Source organism: Podarcis pityusensis, assembly GCF_964106645.2.
Source record: "Podarcis pityusensis genome assembly, chromosome: 1".
NCBI lineage: Eukaryota > Metazoa > Chordata > Lepidosauria > Squamata > Lacertidae > Podarcis > Podarcis pityusensis.
In genome coordinates, this window is record NC_138028.1 from 77,817,612 (window position 1) to 77,842,102 (window position 24,491).

General features: G+C 42.7%; 1 protein-coding gene across 3 annotated transcripts in view; it reads left to right on the plus strand.

Annotated features, from left to right (window-relative positions):
- The window catches only part of SLC25A22 (solute carrier family 25 member 22), a gene marked incomplete at its 5' end in the record, with an annotated part of 69,867 nt that overhangs the window by 23,821 nt on the left and 21,555 nt on the right, over positions 1-24,491 (plus strand). Inside the window, 3 exons of one of the 3 annotated variants that reach the window (XM_081011565.1) lie at positions 15,721-15,837; positions 22,267-22,392; positions 23,381-23,436. In XM_081011565.1, coding sequence (XP_080867691.1) covers positions 15,818-15,837; positions 22,267-22,392; positions 23,381-23,436 — 202 coding nt within the window. Of the gene's footprint in view, positions 1-15,720; positions 15,838-18,700; positions 18,802-22,201; positions 22,393-23,380; positions 23,437-24,491 lie in introns of those variants that run through there. The other 2 variants (XM_081011566.1, XM_081011564.1) reach the window with 2 other exon arrangements.

Sequence of the window (24,491 nt, forward strand, 5' to 3'; positions counted from 1 at the left end):
ACCTATGCAAATTGAACTAAAAAGAAAGTGCCATCCCATATGAACAACATGGAGCAAACAGAGGCCATGTTACAGCTTTAACAGGTAATAAGAGCTAGAGATATATTGAATTAGTTGTTGCTAGTATGTGGGGGAGAAAGAAGCGAAACCAGCCACTGTTTGCACAGAAGTTGCATCATTCTGTATGGGGGACTATCCATGACCTGCCTGTGGTCAACAGCAGTATGATTTTTAGCTCCTAAGGTGTTTTACCTGTTTATACTTCATTACTACTACTACTACTGTTGCTGCTGCTGCTGCTACTACTACTACTAATAATAATTTCATATGGATATATGGTTCCCAAGGTGAAGGAGGTTGAAACATGCTAAGAGGTGGCAAAGTTTAGAAGGTTATTTGCAAGAAAAAATGGTAGGGCTGTGTTTTTGTGTGTGTGTTGGCAACATGCAAACCATTACATTTCAATCCCCTCTCCTACTTAAGAAATACTGTCTAAGTTTAAGGTTAATAATCAAATTATATAAGCAAATGTCAAGATTAAAAAAGACCCTGCATACTGAGACTAAAAATAAAAGGGGGAAAACCAGGGTGCCAGAGAGCTCTTTCATTGTTATAGATCCGGTGTGCCTATTTTTAGACGTTCAAAGGTTCGTGGCTGCAGGAAGATATCAAAATATTTTGATATTTCTTTTTAAAAATGGGATTAGGATGTGTTCATTCGTTTTCTATGTCAGCCTTCATATCTTGACGTGTGCTTCATACAAGGGAGTAGGCAGCTGTGCCTGTCAACAGGGGGCTACACACTGGGGTGCCATTTCAGGTTCCAGGGAGAGAGGAGATTTGATTCTCATCAAGGTTCAAAGGCATTCTTTTGGATGCTTTCTAACCCTTCATGGCCACCTGAAGCCTTTCCCCCACCTGAGATCCTGCGTTACTCAGCCATTTAAAGCCTGTAGGCCCTTTGTCAGGGAACTGCCATCGGAGCTAGAGGCGGAGGGAAGGCTCCAGAGGGATGGCGGAGAGGGTCCCAGTAGGGAGAGAGGCAGTCCGTCCGCTGGGGAAGGAAATCAGCGTAACACCAGTAGAGAAGGGGGGCAGATGGGGGAATTGGAGAGGAGGCTCCAAGACTCCTCGCCAGAGACCAGCGGAGAGAGTACGGGTCCTCCGCTGCCCACACCCTCCCTGCGCAGAAGGCTTCCGCGCAGGGAGTCTAGGCGGAGACTAGGCGTCAAGGAACTTTTGTGCTGGAAGAAGTTTAAGAAATGCCCACTGACGGATTCTGCCAGCGACTGAGACAGTCACGATGCTGGAGGCTGTTCAGTCAGAAAGGGTTTAACCAGGTAACCTCACCAGGAGTGGCGGCAACTTACGCACGAGCAACCCCTAAATCCATTACACCCTTCATTTGCCAGCCTGCCTTCTCCTTAGAATGAAGGTGGCCAAAAAAAAAAAAAAAAAAAGGAGAAAGGGGCTGTGTCATTACTGAAGGCCCAAATTACAAGACTTTAAATTAATACTAGATACATGCCATCTAGAGGGGCAAACTGCCTATCCCTCTGTATTTCAGACTACAAGTAATTCCTAAAAGCACATGAAATACAATGCTTTAAAAATGTTTCTTCTTATTATTATTTTGTGAGTCACCCTCCACACATATGTCCCATTGCAATTTGCCGACATGTCCTTAAAAACAGCTAAAATAATTTTTAAACAGCACAAGAGCTACAGAGGTATAGGTTTAAAAACAACATGGAATGAACCTCCAAGCAGAGACCTGGGAAAAAGCTTGTTGAAAACATCCAAAAGTGGGCCTTTGAACCTTGCTGTGCATTGAATTGTGCCCTCCTAAATCCACCTCCCCAAATCTGAAATGTCACAACCCCCTATCTACCTTGGAGTGTAGTTTAGTCTCTTAATCTGCCATGCCAGGGAGTAGGCTCCTATGCAGCACTGGAGAGGCAGACAGGAATATAGGCCAGACTTACCTGTTGCTAGGCTCCCATATCTTCCTCCTCCTGATTAGGGCTGCCACAAACGTCTGCATTTGCCGGTGTTGGCTAATTAGAGCCACTGTGGGTTAAAGCCTCAGCGCCTAGGACTTACTGTTCGAAAAGTCGGCGGTTTGAATCCCCGCGGCGGGGTGCGCTCCCGTTGCTCGGTCCCAGCGCCTGCCAACCTAGCAGTTCGAAAGCACCCCCGGGTGCAAGTAGATAAATAGGGACCGCTTACCAGCGGGAAGGTAAACGGCGTTCCGTGTGCTGCGCTGGCTCACCAGATGCAGCTTGTCATGTTGGCCACGTGACCTGGAAGTGTCTGCGGACAGCGCTGGCTCCCAGCCTATAGAGTGAGATGAGCGCACAACTCTAGAGTCTGGCAAGACTGGCCCGTATGGGCAGGGGTACCTTTACCTTTTTTTAGATGGTTTGGACTACAACTCTCTCCACATGCTGGCTGGGGCTGACGGGAATTGTAGTCCAAAATGTTTGGAAGGTACAGGTTTGTGAAGACTCTTCTAGGCACTACCCTGCCTCCCTCCTCTAAATTAATTCTAAAAATGAATTGGGTAAATGCAAACTGATTGTTCCTGACTACAGAATGTAGCCTGGTCTTGTAATGGCCATGCTGGTGGATATCCAGAACAAACCTGTTGTTTAGAGTCTCTGTCTCTTAGCTTTGTCCCCTTGCACTATTTAATAACAACAATCCACCCTTCATCTGAGGTCCCAGAGTGGATTACAGTGGTACCTCAGGTTACAGACGCTTCAGGTTACAGACGATTCAGGTTACAGACTCCTCTATCCCAGAAATAGTACCTCGGGTTAAGAACTTTGCTTCAGGATGAGAACAGAAATCGCGGCGTAGCAGCAGCAGGACGCCCCATTAGCTAAAGTGAAACCTCAGGTTAAGAACAGTTTCAGGTTAAGAACAGACCTCCAGAACGAATTAAGTTCTTAACCCGAGGTACCACTGTACAATAATTTAAACTGCAGCATTAAAAAAATAGCTTAAAAGAGCTTAATTATTGGAAAAATAGGAAGGGTCCTCAAAATATACACCTCAAGGCTACAGTAAAGATTAAGTACACCAGTTTGCTTTCTGCAGTCCTTTATTTCCCCAAATTGCCAGGGTTTTCAGTATTTTCTGAATGTGGTTAATTGTTTTTCTCGTCTCTTGAAACACCAGCAGAGCCCTGATTTCTTTAAAAGACAAGATTTAAGGAACGCAGTCATCTTAAATATTTTATTTGTTGTAGTGCCCAAAAGGAAACCTTTTGATGATAGTTGGATAGACCGACTGGTGATTTGGAACTGAAAAATGTCTGAGCAGAGAGCCATTCATTTTATGAGACTTGTTCTGCTCTGTTGTTTAACAGGACTGCAAACAAAATATTTTAGAAACCCCCACGTGTGCAAGAGAAGGCATGCAGCCAATGAAGATACTGGTTGCTAGGCAGTCTGAGAAACAGATTCATATGGTTAGTTGTTTTGAGGAGATTTGGTAAGGCTTATACAAAGAACAAACAGCAGCAGGACTAGGATTTTTGAGAGTATTGTTTCATTTTCCATTCATGGTTCCAATGAGGGTAAAAAGTCCTATGGACAGGGTTCAACTTAATTGCATGTGTGGAATGGGGTCTACTCACACAGTGGGACTTTCCTCCCTCCCCCTCACCCTAAATCTGCTCTGAAGGGTTGGGAGAGGGAAACCCAGAACAGGGTTAGGGGGCACATGGCGGGAGGTGGAGGGGGAAAGTTTCATGGCATGAGTAGACCCAGTTCCCCATGCACATTCCCCACTTGACAATTGGTTGAATTCCACGCTCTATAGACAGCATGCCCAGGATGAGGGGAACCCTGAACACATTATAGTTCATAGATTGCGGGTGGGGAAGCTGTGGCCCTCCAGATGTTTTTGGACTCACAACTTCTGCCCATCCCAATCAGCATGGCCAGTGGTCTGGGATGATGGAAGTTATAGTCTCAACACCATTGAGAAGACCACAGGCTCACCTCTGCATTAGGAAGAACTTCCTGAACATATGAGCTGTTTGAAAGTGGGCAGACTGCCTTGGATGGTGGGGGATTCTTCTAGCCTCCGCTTAAAAACCTGTTACAGGTAGGTAGCCGTGTTGGTCTGCTGTAGTCGAAACAAAATAGAAAAATTCCTTCCAGTAGCACCTTAGAGACCAACTAAGTTTGTTCTTGGTATGAGCTTTCGTGTGCATGCACACTTCTTCAGATAACATGCACACGAAAGCTCATACCAAGAACAAACTTAGTTGGTCTCTAAGGTGCTACTGGAAGGAATTTTTGTTATTAAAAACCTGTGTCAGGGGTGCAATAGCAGTGGATTTCCTGCATCCACATGGTGTTGGATTAGATGAACTCTGAGGCTGTTGGGTGAAGCTTCCATGTAATGGCATTTTATATCTCTTCCATTGAGAAGTGCAGTCTTTGTGGAGTTCTAATGAATAATTTGAATCACATGTACATGCAATTCTCTTGATACTCACTCTTGGTTACTTAAAACTTGAAGACTCATTTCTGAGTAGATGAACAGACTCCTTTGACGAGTATCATGTTTGACGTGATTTTACATAAATATGGAAGTTCTGCTCTTAGTGTTTGAGCTGTGGTGGCCAATTTACACATTATGTTGCACTCACCATATGATGACAACTGCTTCTGTCAATTGGCCTAAAGCTGATACCTTATCTTCTCCCCCTCTCCCATATATTGGAGGGCCTGAAAACATTCATGCTTCATGAACCCTTCCTGCCTGTGTCCAGGGCTTCATTGATCCAATGCACTGCACAAATGTTTATGCGATTGTGTGTGCATTTGCCTGCAAAACCCCCAAATTGTTTCTTGTTATTGCAATCCTAACAAAAATTATGGGAAATGTGAAGGTATTGTCTGTTGAGAAGAGAAGTTTGACAGCTTTAATACTCTGCATAGAACCCTGGATCTGACTTTCTGTGCCCTTTCTCTCCTCTGTCATTGCCAAACTATGCACAATTACGAGCACATAGTTAGCCTGTTCATTTGGTTTATAAAGGTGTACGGCAGGGGTGCAAGATTCAGATGAGTTGGTGGGCCACCCACCTAGCAGATGCCCAGGGAGAACTTTTAAAATGACATCTCACATCTAATCACGCTGTGCTGTCCTCCTGCTCTTGCCTTCACCTGCATCACAGTTCTCCTTCCCCAGCCCAAAATTCTTTCTTTAACTGCAAGTACAAGCAAACTGCTAACTTTACACCTTTGTGCTCCAGTGCATTCATCTTCACACTCCTTGACACCTGTGCTGCTATTTAAAGGGAATTGTGGAAGAGGCTAATGCTGAGTCAGTCACTTTGGCCCTTCTAAGGTCATTTGCTCCACTGCTTCCTTGCCCTGAAGGTGATTCAGTAATTTGTGTGGTCAGTGAAGGCGTGCGATGGACCATACTGGAGATAAGACTCCCAGGCCATTTGATTGATTGGCAGCTCTGAACTAGGAAGACACTGCTGGATCTTTAGGTAAGGTGTTCTTTACTTTTGTCAGAATGTTTCAACACCATACAGGGTTAGAGGGCTGTAACTCAGCATCCCTAGTGATCTTTTGGACTGGTGTCTCCCATTTCCAGGCACTGTGCTCCTTTTGAAGCAGCTACTTGAAAGATGCACTCCTAGCATCAACCAGCTGATTGGTTCTGACAGCACAAGTTCAAAGAGGCTCTCACTCCGCACCAGGCAGCTGATGTCACGTGATCTCAAAATGATGCCTCACCTGCTGGGGGAAGTGGGAAGACAAAATGCAGGCCAGTGTCTGCTGTTCAACATTGCAAAAAAAAAAAAAAAAAAAAAAAGGCATTTATACAATGCTCTAGAGAGAGAGAGATGTGACCCAGAGTCTCAATGTATCTGCTTGACCATAGTGGAAGTGGGGCAAACTCAGCATCTACTGAGACCTGGATAGATCTTTTGTAGGTTTTGGCAAAACACTCCCATCTCACCTTTGTAAATCCTGGGCACAGCACTGAAGCTGCCTTGACCTGGCACATTTATCACAGAAGAATTAGGCTTCCAATTAAGAATGTTCCATGCAAGTCATTGCATATTGCTGGTCACGATCTTTTTGCAGTGTATGTTGCTTCTTGGGCTTGTCTTTTCCCCTGTTCATTTCCAGATTGTGTTTCTGTACTTGAAGGGGGCAGTGGGGGTGGAGGCTGTGCACTTTTTCTTTCCCTGATTTATATATCATAGACTGGTCTGGCACAGGCAGTGGATTAGTAACTAACTTTTCATATTGATAGCTGCAATCCAGACTCTGCTTCTTGGTGCTTGAGGTGCAGCACTCTTCCATCTGAACATTTGGTTCCTTTCCCCTTCAGTAAGTGTCTGCATGAGGGGTGGCAGTATAGAGGCTTGACTTGGATTTAGATCTGTTTCCTATTGGTGTCTGCCTCTCTGTGTATATTTGTTGCTGCATTTCATGATCCGTGGTGGTGGTAGGTAAGTAAATATAAATTCCCTAGGTGGCAGTTGCGTTCTAGATGTGGGAAGACTACTTTCCTCCATTTGGCATGATTTTGTATGAAATGTCTGCCCAAGAACGGCACAGCAAGGGGTTGCATTCAGCCTCTGATGCCAAGAGAAGCTAATTCCTCAGTTGGCTGAGAGAGTGAATTTTACTTCAAAGTAAGCTGTCCATCAGATCATGCTGGACATCCTGTTCTGGAGTCTCTTGATAGAACAGCCAAGGGTGGTGTGTATTAGAACACTCCAGCAGAGAGATGGGATCTGTGGCTGGGGTTCTGCAGCTTCATTGTAGATCTGTAAGTTACCAACATGGCGGTTAGGGCCAGAATGCAGAGGGGAGACCTTGGACGATGAGTTGCTATGTTGCTTTTGTTGGTTTCTTTTTCTTTTGAGCCTCGCTATTAGGACACAGAGCATTTCCAAATGCATTGTGTAACAAAGTGGACTGTGCTTCTTTTGATAAAGTACTTCCTTTCTGTAATAAAGCGGGAGCAAAAGTTAATTGCTGCCTTTTCAGCATGGCAATAAGGTTCCTGGTGCATTCGCCCTGATATGTGGACTCTGGAGTGTTTGAAGAAAGAGAAATTCAATTTTGGTACACGTAAAACTGAGAGGTAGGAAAAGGGTGAGAAAGAGAGTGCAGGCAAGAATGTGAGTGTGTGATTGAAGCTGTGGATTCTTGAGTTACTGAACTGTATTTCCTTTTGGACAGCCATTAGGGAACAGCTAAGGGCATGAAGGGATCCTGCTAGGATATTGTTGCGGCAGCTGTATGCAGGTATGGTGGTGTCTCCCTGGCTCAAGAGAAGGCACTGAAACAAGGCCAAATCTGTACTGTGCCCCAGAAGATATCTGCAGTTGCGTTTGCTGAACAGAATGACCACCGGTGTGTTCTTTAGTGGTTAAAGCGTAATTCACCTGAATGGCTGTTGGAATTAATGGAAAGGAGTTTGAACTTCTTATTGTTGTTGTTGTTTAGTCGTGTCCGACTCTTCGTGACCCCATGGACCAGAGCACGCCAGGCACTCCTGTCTTCCACTGCCTCCCGCAGTTTGGTCAAACTCATGTTGGTAGCTTTGAGAACACTGTCCAACCATCTTGTCCTCTGTCGTCCCCTTCTTCTTGTGCCCTCCATCTTTCCCAACATCAGGGTCTTTTCCAGGGAGTCTTCTCTTCTCATGAGGTGGCCAAAGTATTGGAGCCTCAGCTTCAGGATCTGTCCTTCCAGTGAGCACTCAGGGCTGATTTCCTTCAGAATGGAGAGGTTTGATCTTCTTGCAGTCCATGGGACTCTCAAAAGTCTCCTTCAGCACCATAATTCAAAAGCATCAATTCTTCGGCAATCAGCCTTCTTTATGGTCCAGCTCTCACTTCCATACATCACTACTGGGAAAACCAAAGCTTTAACTATACAGACCTTTGTCAGCAAGGTGATGTCTCTGCTTTTTAAGATGCTGTCTAGGTTTGTCAATACTTTTCTCCCAAGAAGCAGGCGTCTTTTAATTTTGTGACTGCTGTCACGATCTGCAGTGATCATGGAACTTGTAGGCTTTATATTTACAAGAGATTTTTACCACTGCAATGTTGGAGTGGCACAAAATGCAAAGGCATCCATTTGTTGTGATGCAAGAATGTATTTGCTGGGGGGGGGGGATTTTGTACTGCTGGAGCTTCAACAATGATTGGAAAATTTAGTGGGGTCATGGCCCATAAATAGAACGCTTCTAGGTAAATATAGCTCTGATCATGGATGGAGAGGCCTTTGCTGGGATATTACCAGCCTCTCAGAAATGAAGGGTTTGTGCTTAAAACTCAGGTAGGGAGCTTACTGGCTCAGAGAGGACTATTGTGTCTCAGCTGCGTGCTTATCCACACTTAACCTTTCCTCCATGCTTTCCAGGCATGGTCTGTGCTTTAAAACTCTGTGTCTGAGTGCTCTTTCTTTCTTTCTTCCTTTTGCTCCAGAGGTTTCCCCTACTCCTTACTGCTGAATCAGAGCAAAAAGCAATCCATGGAAAATTCAAATTGCGGTTTGTTGTGTTTCAGCTTTAAAGAGTGAGTTTTCATGGGAAAAGCTCTGGAACGGAAATGAGAGAGAGAGAGAGAGAGAGAGAGAGAGAGAGAGAGAGAGCTCAGATACGGAGCTTTAAAGCATGGAGCTGTGCCTGGAAAGTGTGGGGCTAAAGCAGGGGTCAGCAACCTAAGGCCCATGGACCGGAAGCAGCCTGTGGAGGTTGTTTGACCCGCCCCCAAGCCACCCGCTTGCCCACTGCACTAAACTGGCACTGAGCAGTGCGGGGACTCGTTTCTGCGGCGCCAAAAACCATGTGTGCGCAGACTCTGAAAATTGCGGGTGCGCATGATCCAGCCCACAGAGGGATCTCTGCGGGACTGATCCGGCCCAGGCAAGATAAACCTTGCTGACCCCTGGACTAAAGGTAAGTGTGGACAAGCCCACTGTTGCAGGGAGCAGTTCAGCAGGTGGGACTTGTTCTGTCACAGAGCTGCAGTGATAGGCTAAGCAACTGAATGTTTACTGAATGCATATACGCTGGTGCATTTTCAAGAACACAATCCTAAAATCAGTATATAGGATTTGAAAATTGGTAGGGTTGGAAACTGACTTTTTTTGGGGGTGGGGAGGGACAATTCTGTTGAAGTTAATCAGCATCAGTTGTTGGTTTTTTTTAATGCTTGAGTCTAACCTATCCCTAGAAATAGGGAAGTGAATCTTGGAATAACCTACAAGTCCTCTGATACAATTTCCCATATGTTTAGTATCAGCCAGAACCCTGCTGGGGGTGGGAGTGGAGGGAGATAGGTAACTGGAAATAATGTAGAAAACATGGCTGTTTGACTTTCTCTGATCCTACAGTAAGAGAATAGCACATGAAAGATAAGAAATCCAGTGATCTATTCAACAGATGTTGCCCACACATTTAAATCACAAGATCTTTCTCATACCCCCCCTCCAAAAAGCTGGTATAATTAATTTGTGTACATTGTGTTTTAAAAGAACAGGTTTGACAGGCCTCTTACCCCACGGGGCTTGCAAGCAATAGACAAAAAGGAAACCATAGAGGAAGGAGCGGTAAATTGAGTGAGGTATAATAATAATAATAATAATAATAATAATAATAATAATAATAATTTGAAAACCTAAAACAACATCCACATGCCCATGTGGATTCTGATCAACTTTAGCATCTAAACTCTAATCAAAGGTTCGTCCCTGGGTGGGTCACAACAATGAAAACAACATTGGAAACTGTTTCAAACAACTTGCTACTCTTTTTAAACTAATAAAAAATGGGATAAACATAAAATTGATCATTAGTTAAATGAATAATATAGCAGTTTGTTCACCACTTTCACTGAATTGTTCACCACTTGCAGGTGAAAATTAATGTCCTATTGTATAATTAATATTTCTTAATTGGGCAACTTTTTTCTTTTTTCTTTTACTATGGGAAGTGTTAGCATTAAGCTGCTGTCAGCTGGACTCTCCCATGCCATCTCCCTTTCAATGAAACAGTTTACCTTGTAGAGTGGATGAAAGACAGTGTGTGTGTGTAATATCAGACATGTTCGTAAATGTAATGTTAAACAGAACAGATCAAAAGAATTTGGTTTCAAAACCTTGGAGTGCCTTCAGAAAACTAGCAAGTTTAATAAAAGATAGCCAACCTTAAGCAGTGTCCTTTGTTGTGATAGGTCAGGCGTTTCTGTCCTGAACAGTATTTGTTTTGTTGGCTTGCCAAGGAAATCTTACCGATAACATCAGAAAAGTCTTAGAGCAGCACGGTCCACACTCATAATATTTGTTGTATATAGGATAGTTCAAGAAGTGGATTTGTCTGCTTCCTATAGTAAGTTTTTTATTCCTAAAATTGTTGCTGTGTTAGTCCCCAAGGAACAAGTACAAAATAGCTAATGATTTCTGTCCTTGGCTCAGTTTCTACTGATGCAACCATGTGTGAACTTTGGAGCTGTGCACAGTTCTTTACTTAGCAGAGTGGCATCTGTTCAACAGCAGAGAGAAGAAAGCACACAGACACCCATCAATTAGCACTGTTGTTGTGCTATTGCACTCATGTCCTGCTGGTGGGCTACCACAAGCTGCTGTGGGAACAGAATGCTGGAGTAGATTATCCTTTGGTCCTTTCCTTCAAAGAGGTAGATTTTCAGCCAAGATCTCCATGACATAATTTTTGAGGCTCCTCTTTGCTTGAAGTACCGCCTTTGATTCTTTTCTCGGCACCTGGTTAAGATAAGTCTTTTAATTATTTTTAACAACCAGTGTAACAAAGAAAGAAAAGCAGAGGGGGGAAGGCGAAAGAAAAATACACATGCCATCAGTTCGTATTAAGTTAAGCCTTCCTAAATAATGCGTCATTCCACATTCCCTCTGAATTTCCACCTTGCAGCTAACCTTGAAGAGTGCTTCCAGATAGTGGGCTCTTTTTTGTGTATGGGTGGGGGAAGTAGGTACTTCAAAATTGGTGCTTTATCGTTATTGAGAAATGATGAAAGATAGAATAAACTTTTCCTCTTTTCAGAACTTCTGGCATCTCTTAATAATATAATTGCAATGATTTCTTCACCAGTAGGGCTGCCAGTGGTGGTACAGAGAGTATAAATACCCTATTATCCTAGGATCCTCCAGCAATACCCTAGAAATGCTGAACAGGGTGGTCAGTAGACCAGCAGCATCCGCAATCTGCCTCTCTGGCCCAACACCAGCTGCATACCCTCTAAGCCTGTCTCAAGGTCAAAAGATTTCCTGGTCAGGGAGATGGCACTCTTATGGACAATAGCAACACCCCTGCCTTGACCGCCCCAGTCTAGCCTGGTGCAGTACTGAAAACCCAGGTGGGCATAGCTAGGTAAGATATGGCCCACTCAGTTTTTTTGCCCAAGTCTCTGTAATGCCTGCTGGATCTGCCCATTCATCCACAATCAAGTCATTGATGAGCATGGTTTTCTTATGGGCAGATCTGGCATTCTGCAACAGCACCACTAGACTGGAGGGCTCAGTCAATATGCTACCAGTGATTTGCAGAGATATGAGAGAGTTGAAACAAATAATGCAGACCAAACACCTAAGCCTGTTTATTTTTCATTATTTAAATGAAAGCTGATCTTCTTGGTCTGTCAAAATTACATCTTCTTCTTCTTCTTTTTTGGAATATATTTGATTCTCTGCAGTTACTTGACACACTTATAAATGTAAACAAGAATCAAACTCTCTTCTGGAACTGATGTGTATAATTCCCTTACAAAATACAAATGTATCTGTACAACTTATTCCAAAGTTGCTGATAATGAAGAGCCTCTGGTGGGGAGGATGGTAGCTGACCTGTTTGCCATGCCAACAACTGACAACTTCTCTACCTTCGGGGCATGTCAGTCATTTGAAGTGGAATGTCTTTGAGAGCAAATGAGATATGGTGAATTGATAGACAGAAGCTGGTTCCTAGCTGATGTCAGGCAAGCAAAACACTTAAGAAAGGGTGAATGCAGTTCAGCTTCAGACTTGGAAACGGCTAGTTTTTAATTCATGCTTTCCCACTTCTCCAGTGGGCTGGAATGTTTACAGCATCAACTGTTATTTCTCCTGGGCCATAAAAGAACACGTTTTACCTAGAGGCAATACATAAATCAGGGCTCATCCAGACTTGTCCTATGTCTAGAAAGCACAGGTCCAAGCGTTTTCCCCCTCGCTCTGCCACTTTCCCCAGGAAAGCCATCTCTTCAGTGATAAATCAGGCAAATGTCAGTTCAGAGAAAATCCGATTAACATTTGGTCCGATTCAGTGGTAAATAATGAGTTTCCCTAGGGGGAAAGCAGCAGGGCAGGGACAAGTCTGGATGAGCCCCCACTATCAAAGGAGGCTAGTCCATTAGGGCAAATGAGACACTGCCCCACCAATCTCAATCTGCCCTCAGCCAGCCTCTGCTTGCCTGTTGTCTTAGTTAAAACCAGGTTGGGGGGGGTAGCTTTAACTGTCCTCTTCCTCCTCCTCCTCCGTCTCAGTGTTGCCCTTTGTAGGGAGGAAGAGGATAGGGACAAACTAGAATGAGTTGGCTCTGACTCCTGTTGTTTTTTCCCATGCCTTCCACCCTAGCAGTCCCAAAAGGGAAGCAGTCACCACTGGTTACTATTGCTGTTCTGTATCTGGGTGAAACACAGTAATGCTGTGAATGGGGTGTTTTGAAATGGGTGCATTTATGCTACTGTTTCTTCTGACGCATGGACAAGTTTGTGGGTTAAGAGCTCAATTGCATTGCAGTTAGTTGGCTATCCAGCTAACAGCCCCCCACCTTCCCCTAGCGCCCAATCACTTGCATTAGGAATCCAGGCTAGCATGCAGGGTTCTGCTTAGAAGAACCTAGCACATGTTAGCCCACTGCCAAACATATCTTCCAGAGTCTTTTCAGTAATAAAAACTACGTATATGGAGACAATTGTCTTCTTTATTTGCTTTAGTAACTCTTCAGCTATTCAGCAGAATGTTTTCAAATCTGTATTCTTCCATCTTAACCTGTTCTGTACTGCTGTCCTTATGCTACCAGATTGAAGTTTCAGGAGCTAATTTACCACAGATTGCGTCACTTCTCTCATCACTTGAAGACATTGTTTTAGGACACTGATGAATGTGTGAACTGTCTGTACTGAAAAGCAGGGTTTTTTTATCCAGCCGGGGAAACTGAGTCGTCCTTAAAGTGGGAGAAGTGGGAGTTCCTGCACCTGTTTTTCTAGAAAAGAAGCACTGCTGAAAAGTGTTGCAGTGTGGTGGCAGAGGTGGGGGAAACAAAAGCTCTGCATTTTCTTGATTTATAATAACTGTTTCACACATACAGTACATGCCATATCTGAATAGTGAAGAAATAGAGTACACACAATTATGTGTGTGTGAATTTGCACTAGCACTTACCTAATTCAGTTGGAACAATATCACTGTTGCATATTGTGTGCATAGATCAAAATTTTCAAACTCTGCAGAGAACAAATATATCTTCCTTTTTCCGAAATGCGTTATGTAATTTTTGATGAGAAAATATGTGTAGAGATTGTTGCAAAAAACATGCATTGAGCGGTGCTCAGTATCTAAAACTGCAGGGTTATTTTTAATTTTCCCTTGCCCTATGAGTAAAGCAATGATATATCATACAGTACTGGCAAACAGTATAAAACAACAGTAATGTTTATGAAACCAAATACAAAATGCACCACAAGTTTGTGGATCAAATTAATACACCAGTGTGCCTGAAAATCCTGAGTGAGTTTTAAGCAGGTAATAAGAAGAAGAAGAAGAAGAAGAAGAAGAAGAAGAAGAAGAAGAAGAAGAAGAAGAAGAATTTATTATTTATACCCCACCCATCCTGCTGCTGGGTTTCCCCAGACACTCTGGGTGGCTCCCAACAGAATAAAACATCAAACATTAAAAACTTCCCTAAGCAGGGCTGCCTTCAGATGTCTTCTAAAAGTCAGATAGTTGTTTATTTCCTTGACATCTGATGGGAGGGCATTCCACAGGGCGGGTGCCACTATGGAGAAGGCCCTCTGCCTTTTCCCCTGTAACTTCACATTTCACAGTGAGAGAACTGCCACAAGGCCCTCAGAGCTGGACCTCAGTGTCCAAGCAGAACGATGAGGGTGGAGACGCTCCTTCAGATATACTGGGCCGAAGCCATTTAGGGCTTTAAAGGTTAGCACCAATACTTCGAATTGTGCTTGGAAACGTACTGGGAGCCCAGTGTACATCTTTCAGGACCGGTGTTATAGGGTCTCGACGGTTCCTAAATCTAAGGCTGTCACTTTAGGATATGCCCAGTCACTTTAGGATACAGCATTTACTTTTTTCAATTTTTCTGTTTTGCATGTGGGGCTTATTGTTGCTTCTTTTTGTAACTCTGCACAGTTGCGTTTAGTATGAGGTTCATTAGAAAAAAAACTCCACCCTGCATGGTTTCCCCCCTTTTTCTTCATACTTACTGTTTCATTCTACCCCACACTTCTCTTCATTAAGAGTTTTATGCAGAAGGCACTACTTCTTTTTAAAAACTCTGCAAGTCCCCCCCCCCTTGCTCTTCTGATCCCCTTCTGGCAGCACAGCAGTTTAGCACCTTTGGGCAGGCGCCTCGCCTGGGTACCGCGAGATGAGTGGGTGTGATTTCACAGTCTTGCTTCAGTTAGCAGCAGAAAATAGCTTGGAAATATACTGCTCTTAAAAAACACACGATTAAACGTGAATATGAATAACTTACAAATGAAATGATGTTCTCCATGTAGGTTTGGTAAACATTTTGAGAATCAAGATAAGGCTGTTTCTGCATGACTTGAGCCAACAACCAGTACAAATGGAAGGAACTTCCATATGGATCTGGTATAGATTGCAAAGTAATATAAGGATCAAGAGGCATGATTTGCAGTGTGTCTGCAGTGTTAAAACAATGCTGTGTAATGGTTTACTCAAAATATTATTGGGGTTAGTTCAACAAGTTGGCATGCCTACTTGACCAGTTTTTCAACAATCTGACAACTTAATAAAGTTAACCTGATTTAAAGGAAATCTAATCCAGGGGCGGACTTGTGTGAATGTGAGAGGTATGGTCCATTCATGAGAGCATGTAGAGGGGGAAGAGACATCACTGCAAATTTCCACTTGCCAGAGTGTCAAGAAGTAAAAATGGTGTAAAGCAGGGGTAGGCAACCTAAGGCCCAATTGCTTTCTCAATCCAGCCCACGGACGGTCTGGGAATCAGCGTGTTTTTACATAAGTAGAATGTGTGCTTTTATTTAAAATGCATCTCTGGGTTATTTGTGGGGCATAGGAATTCGTTCATTCTTTTCCTTCAAAATAGAGTCTGGAATCCAGATTCTTAGGCAGATCATGTGGTTTTCCTGGGATGTTTGAACCGTGGCATCTTCCTTTGTAGGTCATAGACCCTGGAAGACTGCTCTTTACTGTTTTAAAATTTGGATGTGGAAGAGAAAATATTTTATACTCTTCTTTGGGTTTTTAGATTATGCCTCTCTGTTTTTTGGTCCTTTTCTAAAAACGAGGATGCCTAATCTACTTTGCATGATTCTCCTGATGATGACAGAGATTGTAAGTGCTCTTGTTGACTATAGAAAGCTTATAGCGATGATGAGAAACTATAATCCTGGTATTATTTCTGTCTCTTTCTAGATAACCATTTGCTCAGAAATAGGTGACTGAACGCCAAAGAATTTGAAAGACTTCTGGAAGAACAAATCTAGTTTCCACAAGATCAAATCTGTATTAAATGGCTGATAAACAGATCAGGTAAAAGCATTTCTTTCCTTCTTCTCTCAACTGTTGTCTCTACTTCTGGTTCCTTTTGTCCTTCCACATTTGCTTTTCTTCATTCGTAAGGTCCACAACACATCCCAAAGTACTCTCTTCTTTCTCTACCCCTTTGCCTCTGCTCCTTTCTTCATTATTGACCCTGATGGTCTTGTGGTTGGAACAGAAGAGGAGGAACAGCACATGGAGCAGACTCAAACATTCAGGCTGCAATGCTGTGCCCCCTTATCTGAGAGTCTGCCCTGTATTCCATGGGACAGGAATACTTTTGATACAAGGACCCACATGCTTGAAATCATATCTGCATAGGTGATTCATAAGCTTTAGACATCCTGCATGTTTGGGAGACAGGCCCAGTTGTTAGATTTTGAGTTATAATAGTGAGGTGGATAGATGCACTTTTGCACTGGGATGCAAAGAGTTGGGTTGTTGTTTCTGTCTGCACCAGGTCTTTTCTGTTTCCTTCCTTTTGGCAGCCACTTGCACTCTACAAAAAGCTAGTTATCAGGACACTCCATGCGGCAGCATACAATGTAATGTGAGTGGATTCAGCCGGCGGAAATTAGTAAACAATCAAACTCGCACTCATAATGCACAGTGGAATTACTTTCCACTAGTATATGAGCCTGTTTGTCCTTAGAACTAGATCCATGTTAATTTAATGGGACAAGTTAATCATAACTTGATTTAACTCCCATTGAAATCAGTGGGAGCGATGTTCAACTTAAGTCACTCTGGAACTAACCCTATAATTCTGACGTTTAAAATAGAAGTAAGATAAATAAGTTTTGTATGATACTGGCAATATTATTTATTTATTTTAGAGGCACAAGAATGCACCTTTGAAATACCAATAATAAAAAATTGGGGCACGCAAACATCTTTTAATGAGTGTACATATTTATCTGGGAAATAGAAAGTCTAGAGGAGTTAAAACTTAAAACAGGCCATATGCAGCCTCCAGCCAGATTTTATCCAACACTTCAGGTCCCCTCCCAACTATCAGCAGGGAGGGAAAAGGACTTTGATGTTGTGCAAAGTTGTGCAATTTCAACTCTTTGTGAGAAGATCAAATCAGGGAGCAAAATGTCTCATCAGAATTCTGCTTCTTACAAATATAGTATGCATGCAATTTAAGGCTGCAAAGTTTGAGGCTATAAAGTAAGACTGTGCAGTGATCTTATTTTAATTATTCTTAATTCTGAGTTCTTTTTGCCTTTTGCACAGGCAGGATAGGCAAATGACGTTGCAGAGTTGTTGTTGGGTTTTTTTGCTGCAAACGTTGCGGGGTGGGGGGAAGTATAAGGAAAATGGAAGGTGAAAAGTCAAGTGGGGTTACTAAGAAATATATTGCCTGTTTTCATGGGAAATAGCTTTGTGAGTCTTGCCTATCTATTACTTGAAGGCGATCTATGACAGCTTTCCATTGGGTAAATATTTACCAACCTTGCGTTAAAGCAATGGGTGATGTTGCAGAAATTACATTAAACAGAGGCATAATATCTGATAGTAATGGCATGTTTTTCTAGGGGTTAAAATTAGTGCTATAGAAAAGCTTAATAGGTGTTATGTGCTAGGGAGAGTCTTACCCCACCAATAGTCTGACTGAAGCATTTTGCACCAGCTGGAGCCCCCAGACCAGGCCCAAGGGTAGCCCCATGTACTGCACATTGCAGTAATCAAGTCTAGAGGTTACCAATGCCTGAATCTTCTGTGGCCAGACCATCCCTGTCCAATAATGGTCATAGAGAATGTAACAGCCATAGCTGGTAAAAGGTTTTCCTTTCAGCTGAGGCTACCTGACCCTCCAGCAACAAATTTGGATCCAGGAACAAGTTAACAATTCCTAATATGCTATACAAGCAATAAGTTATCTCCTCTTTGGTAGCCAACACACAAAATTCTGGGTACTACTACTACTAATAATAATAATTGAATTTATATACAACCCTATACCAGGGGGTATAAGAGCAGTTCACAGAATAAAATCAAGATATAAAACCACAAAATACATAATAAAAACACAATAGCCCTCCCCAAAAAAACACATTTTAAAAGGGCATAGGATGTAAATCAGATCAACCAAAGGCCTAGTTAAAAAGGAATGTTTTTGCCTGACGCCTAAAGATGTATAATGAAGGCACTATGCGAACTTCCTTGGGGAGGGCATTCCACAGACAGGGAGCCACTGCAGAGAAGGCCTTTTCTCGTGTTGCTACCCTCTGGACCTCTCAAGGAGGAGGCACACGAAGGAGGGCCTCAGAATATGATCTCAAGGTCTGGGTAGGTTCATATGGAAAGAGGCGGTCCTTGAGGTATTGTGGTCCTGAGTCGTTTAAGGTACCATATATCAAACTAAAAACTTGGTCCTCAGCATATCTCTATTATTTATGTCACCATTGTTGTCTTAATAAACCAAAGTATTTTATATTTTGTGGGTTTACAGTTGACCAGCAGGCAATGAACTACAAGATGTTAGGGCATAAACCAGAGGTGGGGAACCTCTGGCTCACTGGTCAACCTTGGCCTGACAGGCACTCCACGTTGGCATGTGAGGTCATTCCCCGCAAACCACAGCTGCCTGTCACTCACTGGGTGATGTTAGCTGATGGGTTTAGTCCTGCTGGATGCTTGTTCCCTTTGGAGAAGCATGCTGGGGAAGCAGACTACTCCCCCCCAACCCCATGGTTCAACTTTGTTAGGTGGGGTACTCTACCCACTGGGGGATGGGACATGATGATGATCTGGCCCACTAGGATGAAAAGGTTGCCAGCCCCTGGCATACACTGTAATTATGCAGCTAATTTGTTGTTTTGTACTGTCGCAGCAATCTGTGACTTTAGAACGGAATCAAGCAAGTGTTCTTGCAGTGTCTGTTTAACAGGCAACACAGCTGTTTAACAGACACAGTGCATATCACAGCAAATGGCACGTAATGCTCAGGTGAGTTGTCAAGGCCCGACTTTGATACTTCTGCTTAACGGCTGGCTCTTCCGCATCAACCATTTCGGGTGTGCTGCTAGACCTTTCCTGAAAAGCGAGTCTCCCTCTGAGAATCTGAGCAGCTTTTCTACTTGCTGTTGCCCTTTGAGAAAATGCCTTCTGATTCTTTGGCTCTGCTTACGTCCAGCCATTGTCTATTTCACGAGTGATTTTCCAATTTCATTGTTACCTAAGAGCAGCTTTTGTAGAGAGAGCCTTAGCTAGACAATGAGTGTTGTCTTCTGACAAAGAGTTGGGGATTTTGTTATTTTAATGGTTTCAGGGAAAAGAGATCCTCTTACTGGCACATCTTATAATTGAGACAACAGGTTTTAATGTGTGTGGTTTTTAAAAAAAAAAATGCAGGATAGGACGACACAGAGAACTACTAGCTGTGTGACAACAAACTCCCTTGGTTGCCCTGTGGGATTACGGTACTTTTTTTGAGTAAAAGACAAGGGAAGCGCAACCCTTTTGATTCTCTGACCTGGACTCCTTAAAGGCTTTTGGTGCCATCACAAATGGTGTCCTTCTTGATATCGGTTGTCTAGGGTAGGTTTGAGAGGCACTGCTCAGCAGTGGTTCTACTCATTTTTTGATAGCCATTTCTGGAAAGTAGTGCTGGGATAATACTCTTCACCCCTTAGTGCTTTGTGAGTCCACAGGGTTTCCTTGCTGTTTAACATCTACATGAAGCTGCTGGGAGAGGTTATCCTGAGATTTGATCTGATTTGTCCCCCTAAGGAGATGGCACCCAGCTTTCTCTCTCACTTTTGTTGGACTTAGCTGAGGTTGTCACAACCCTGAACCAGTATTTGGGAGTGATTAAGGGCTGGGTGAGGGTGAATAAACCGAGACTCAGTTCAAACAAGAATGCTGATAGTGGTTCATTCACCCAGGTGATTATTTTCAGCCTATTTTACATGGGATTCCATCCCCCATAAAGGACCACAGTTTGCAATCTGGGGGTGCTTATTGATCCAGCACTTTCATTTGAAGCTAAGAGACCTACGTTCCTCAAAGCGCTGTTATCATCTTCAGCTAATTCACCAGCTGCAACCTTGTTTGGGTAAAGATAGTGTGGCTACAATTACCCATGTTCTGGTAACCTTCCATTTTAGACTATTGCAATGCATTGTATATAGACCACCCAATAAAAAAAGTCTGCAAATACAGTTGTTCCAGAATAGGGCACATTACTAATAGCTGGTGCTGGGCAGTTTAACTCTATTAACTGTGTCCGTCCAGTTCTAGGCCCAATTTAAAGGTCTGATTTTAATCCATAGAGCCTAAACCATTTGGGATCAGATTGAAAAAATGTCCTTTGCCATATGCATGTGGTGGAACTTTAAGACCCTCTTCAAAGACTTTGATTCAGGTGGCCCTGCCCAATGAAGTAAGGCAGATAACCAATGGGGGGTGGTCTTTTCAATAGTGGCACTCACTTATGCAATAGCCTTCCCATGAAAGCTAGCCTTGCACCCTCTTTGTCAGGCATCCCCAAACTTGGCCCTCCAGATGTTTTGGGAGTACAATTCCCATCATCCCTGACCACTGGTCCTGTTAGCTAGGGATGATGGGAGTTGTAGTCCCAAAACATCTGGAGGGCCGAGTTTGGGGATTCCTGCTCTTTGTGGTCTTTTTGGTGCCAGACAAAGACTTTTCTGTTCATCCATGTGTTCTATGCAACTTCTGTAGTCTGGCCCTTTCAGATTTTCTAGTGTTTCTGATTTTGAGAGTATAGTGGGCTTTGTTTTCATGGTTTATTTTGTATGTAGGTACGTGTCTGGATTTATATTAGTCCAGCTGCCTGGCTGTACTCAACTGATAATATTTAGGCTGCATAACACGCACCAGGGAGTGTGGGTTGGAGAGTAAGAATACTGGTTTACACTTGTTTTCTGTAAGAGATTCTTTGTCAACTTGCAGAATTGTGCTGCAGAATACAATGGGATTGTCATTATAAACTTTACTCTGGGATGTTTTTCATAATCTGCTGAATTTCCAAGGTGGCCCAGTGTTAATTTACTATAGTTTCAGATTTAGAGGAAGGGAAGGCTCAATGATTTTCACTGTTTATAAATCATGAAATACAAACTCGGAATAATCAGCTCTGGATAACTTTTTTTTTTTTTTTTTTAAGGCTATTATGTCTCTCTTGTTGAGACCATCCTCTGCATGACCAGCTGTCCCATTCCTGGCCTATTCGAAAGCCCTCAGAGTTCTTTTGTCAGCTGACCAAAGTGGAACTCACTTCTCACTCCCCCTGTTTCTGATAAACATTCTGATATAGGCTCAGTGCCAGGCATTATAGGCCATAATATATGACTGGGCACAAAGATATAAAGTTTTTTTTGGGGGGGGGGGGTTCTTTTAAACTTAACTTCGTTTGAGAGGTGGGTTTCCTGCTCTTAGGCTTCTTTATTCTGAAATCAACAAATGCAAGTAAGTTCCACAATACTGCTTTTTTGAACTAGTGAGTCATTACTACTGCCACTACCACTACTATTTCTTTTTCTTTTTTCCTGCTGTTGCAATCATAAAAGAATTATGTGAATCTGAGGCTTTCCATGAAAAAAATTTCTGATGTCCCATGACCATGAGATTATGTAGATTTTTCTATGGCAATGGTACGCATGCTTGCTTGACAGCAGCACCCATTGATCTTGTACCTGAATAGACACATTCCAAATGAGGAACTCTAGTCTGGTGCGGAAAAACCAGCTAAGAGTCTTGTGATTCCTTAAGTACCATAACTTTCATGAACAGGAGTCTCCACAACTAACCCATCTGATGAATGGGACTCTAATCCATGGAAGTTTACACCACAACAAACCTGTTGGTCCCTAAGACGCAATGAGATTTTTCTGAGGTGCTAGTACCTACGGGACCGCTTCTCCTGGTATGCCCCGCGGAGGTCCACAAATGACAACACTTTCGAGGTCCCAAGTCGCAAGGTGGTTAGATTGGTCTCAACTAGGGCCAGGGCCTTTTCAGTACTGGCCCCAACTTGGTGGAACGCTCTGTCACAAGAGACTAGGGCCCTGCAGCACTTGACATATTTCCGCAGGGCCTGCAAAACAGAGCTGTTCCACCTGGCCTTTGGTTTGGACTCAGTCTGACCCTTATGCTTCCCTCCCCTTATGGTTTTGATCTATGGGCTACTTTTAAAATGAGGCTGCATTTTAAATTATATTTTAACCTGTATTTTAAATTGGTCCCCCCCCCCCATTATGTTTTTATTGTAATTTTACTGGTGTTAGCCGCCCTGAGCCCTGCTCTGGCCAGGGAGGGCGGGGTATAAATAAAATGTATTATTATTATTTATTATTATTATTGCTCATGTATCTTGATTGAACATATGGCTGCTATAGTTATTTTGCCTTTTGATGTCTTCTTGTGCCTCTCTATCACTTTTCCTCACAGTTTACCTGCCAAGCTGATCAATGGAGGGATAGCTGGGCTAATTGGGGTCACCTGTGTATTTCCTATTGACCTGGCAAAAACTCGCCTACAGAATCAGCAGAATGGCCAGAGAATGTACACAAGCATGTAAGTACTCGAGTTACAAAGTGAAAGAAATTGTGTAGTAGTTATTCATCGATCATTTCTTTTTTGAAAAATCAATTTGCATAGAAAAGCTGCTTTGCAGTACTGTGCTTATTTTTTCTTATTTGAACAAGAGTTTTACATTTGGGTCTTGCACTTTCAGTAGTTGTTTAGAAGAGGGGATTTCTTTCTCCTATACTACTATCAAATGTGCAACAGTCCTTCTCCTGCACCCTGACATCTCTTATTATAGAACATAATATATATTTTTTAAGTTTCAATTTTAAAAATTGAAATGATTCATGATTAACTTCTTGGTTATCATTTGTACAGGGTATTAACTTTAATAATTGAGCCATCAAAAATCCAATATAAGCCCCTACATACTCAATATCCCTAATGGATTACAGCTGCAATCCTATGTGCACTTACCTTTGAGTAAGTACCATTGAACTCAGCGGACGCTTTTGAGTGGACAAGAATAGCACTGCACTCCATGCCCCCCATTCATCTGTAGGCTTTAGCATGGGGACAAGCAAAAAGCGTTAGGTACATGATTCCAAAGAAATCTGTAGATCAGGAAAGCAGTTTTGCTTCTGGCATTGCCTTTTAATTAGCTAAGGATAACTCCTGGGGGTTGTTCTGATATGTCTTGTGAAAGGCATTGCATCCTTCAGAGAGAGGTGCTGTTGCTTTTTGCTGTACCTGGTCTTGTATCAGTTTTTACAAAGACTTCCATTTTTCCACCAGCATAAAACTGGAAAAAATGTTCCATCTCTTTTCTGCCTTTCTAGTGAAGCCTACTGAGGTGTATGAATTGCCTGCTCTTCTCACCTGCAGCCAGATGACTAACACAGGACAAAGAGCAGCTAGCTGAGCAATGTGGCCAGACTTAAAACACTATTTGTAATGACTTATGTTGTATCAAGGGACTGAAACTATGCTTAAAGCCCCAATCAGTGACTTTCCTTGTCCTCCATCTTTTCAATAGGTCTGACTGCCTTATCAAGACAATCCGTTCCGAAGGGTATTTTGGCATGTACAGAGGTCAGTGTTAAGCTGCATTATTATGAATGATTTATCACAGTAGGAAAGCCTTGTTGGAGAAGGAGGAAAATATGTTATTCCTGGGTTTGGGTTGCCAACATTTAGTCCTGGCGTTCTGTGCCTTTAGGATCTGCATGGTAATTTGAAATTCAACAGGTAAAGCTTTTCTCAGGCCTAGAGCGCTAATTTTTGTGTAGGTTTGCCTATGGGGTGAGATATGGTGAATAAGAAGAGCAGAGTTCCTGCACCACCAAGGTGGCATTGGCTATGAGATATGCCCACATCATTTAGCAAAGTGCTTTCTTGTTTCTTTTTGTTTCTATCCTTCTTACTTTATGCAGATTTATTTGACATCAGCACACTGATTCAGTTGATTAATCAGTTAAAACAACTGAATCAACTAATGTAATTGGAGCAATGCAGTAGGGGGCTATTCCATTGGAAAGAAATATGAAGCAGAAATGGACAGAAAAATGCAGAAGAACTGGAGGATGCCACTTGATACCATCTTTTCCAGGATTCTTTTTCTGGAGATTTTTATCTTTAGCAAAATCTAGCTTAGTTCATCTTCACTGCAAAGAGGATAGAATTCTGGACACTGACTTGTGCTTACAGATGCAATGTTGGTATTTTTTTACTTGAGTTGAAGAATTTTTGCGCATACTAATTTCTCATGCAATGTTTTGTGGCGTTTCCCAGTTTGCAATGAATATGGCTTCTTCCCTCACTCTTTTTTACTGCTCGAGTGTGTTCTTCTTCCAGACCACACCGTTAAGAGTTTGGGTTATGCCCGGAATAAAAAACACTTTTGTATCCAGTGCCAAATTCAACCAAATACTGGATGGAAAAAATGCAGTATCATCAGATGCAAATACTTCCCCAACAGGAGACTGCTTGAAAATAAACTTTATAGTGGGAAAGTATTTTGGTTTGCGTTTACTTTGGCGTGCTCAAATTCTTGACTTCAGAATGGCTTTATAGGACAATCTGGCTTGGGATTTGTTTCCGTGGAAAAGGTTACTGCTACTTTTACTTCTTATTTTGATTCTAACTAA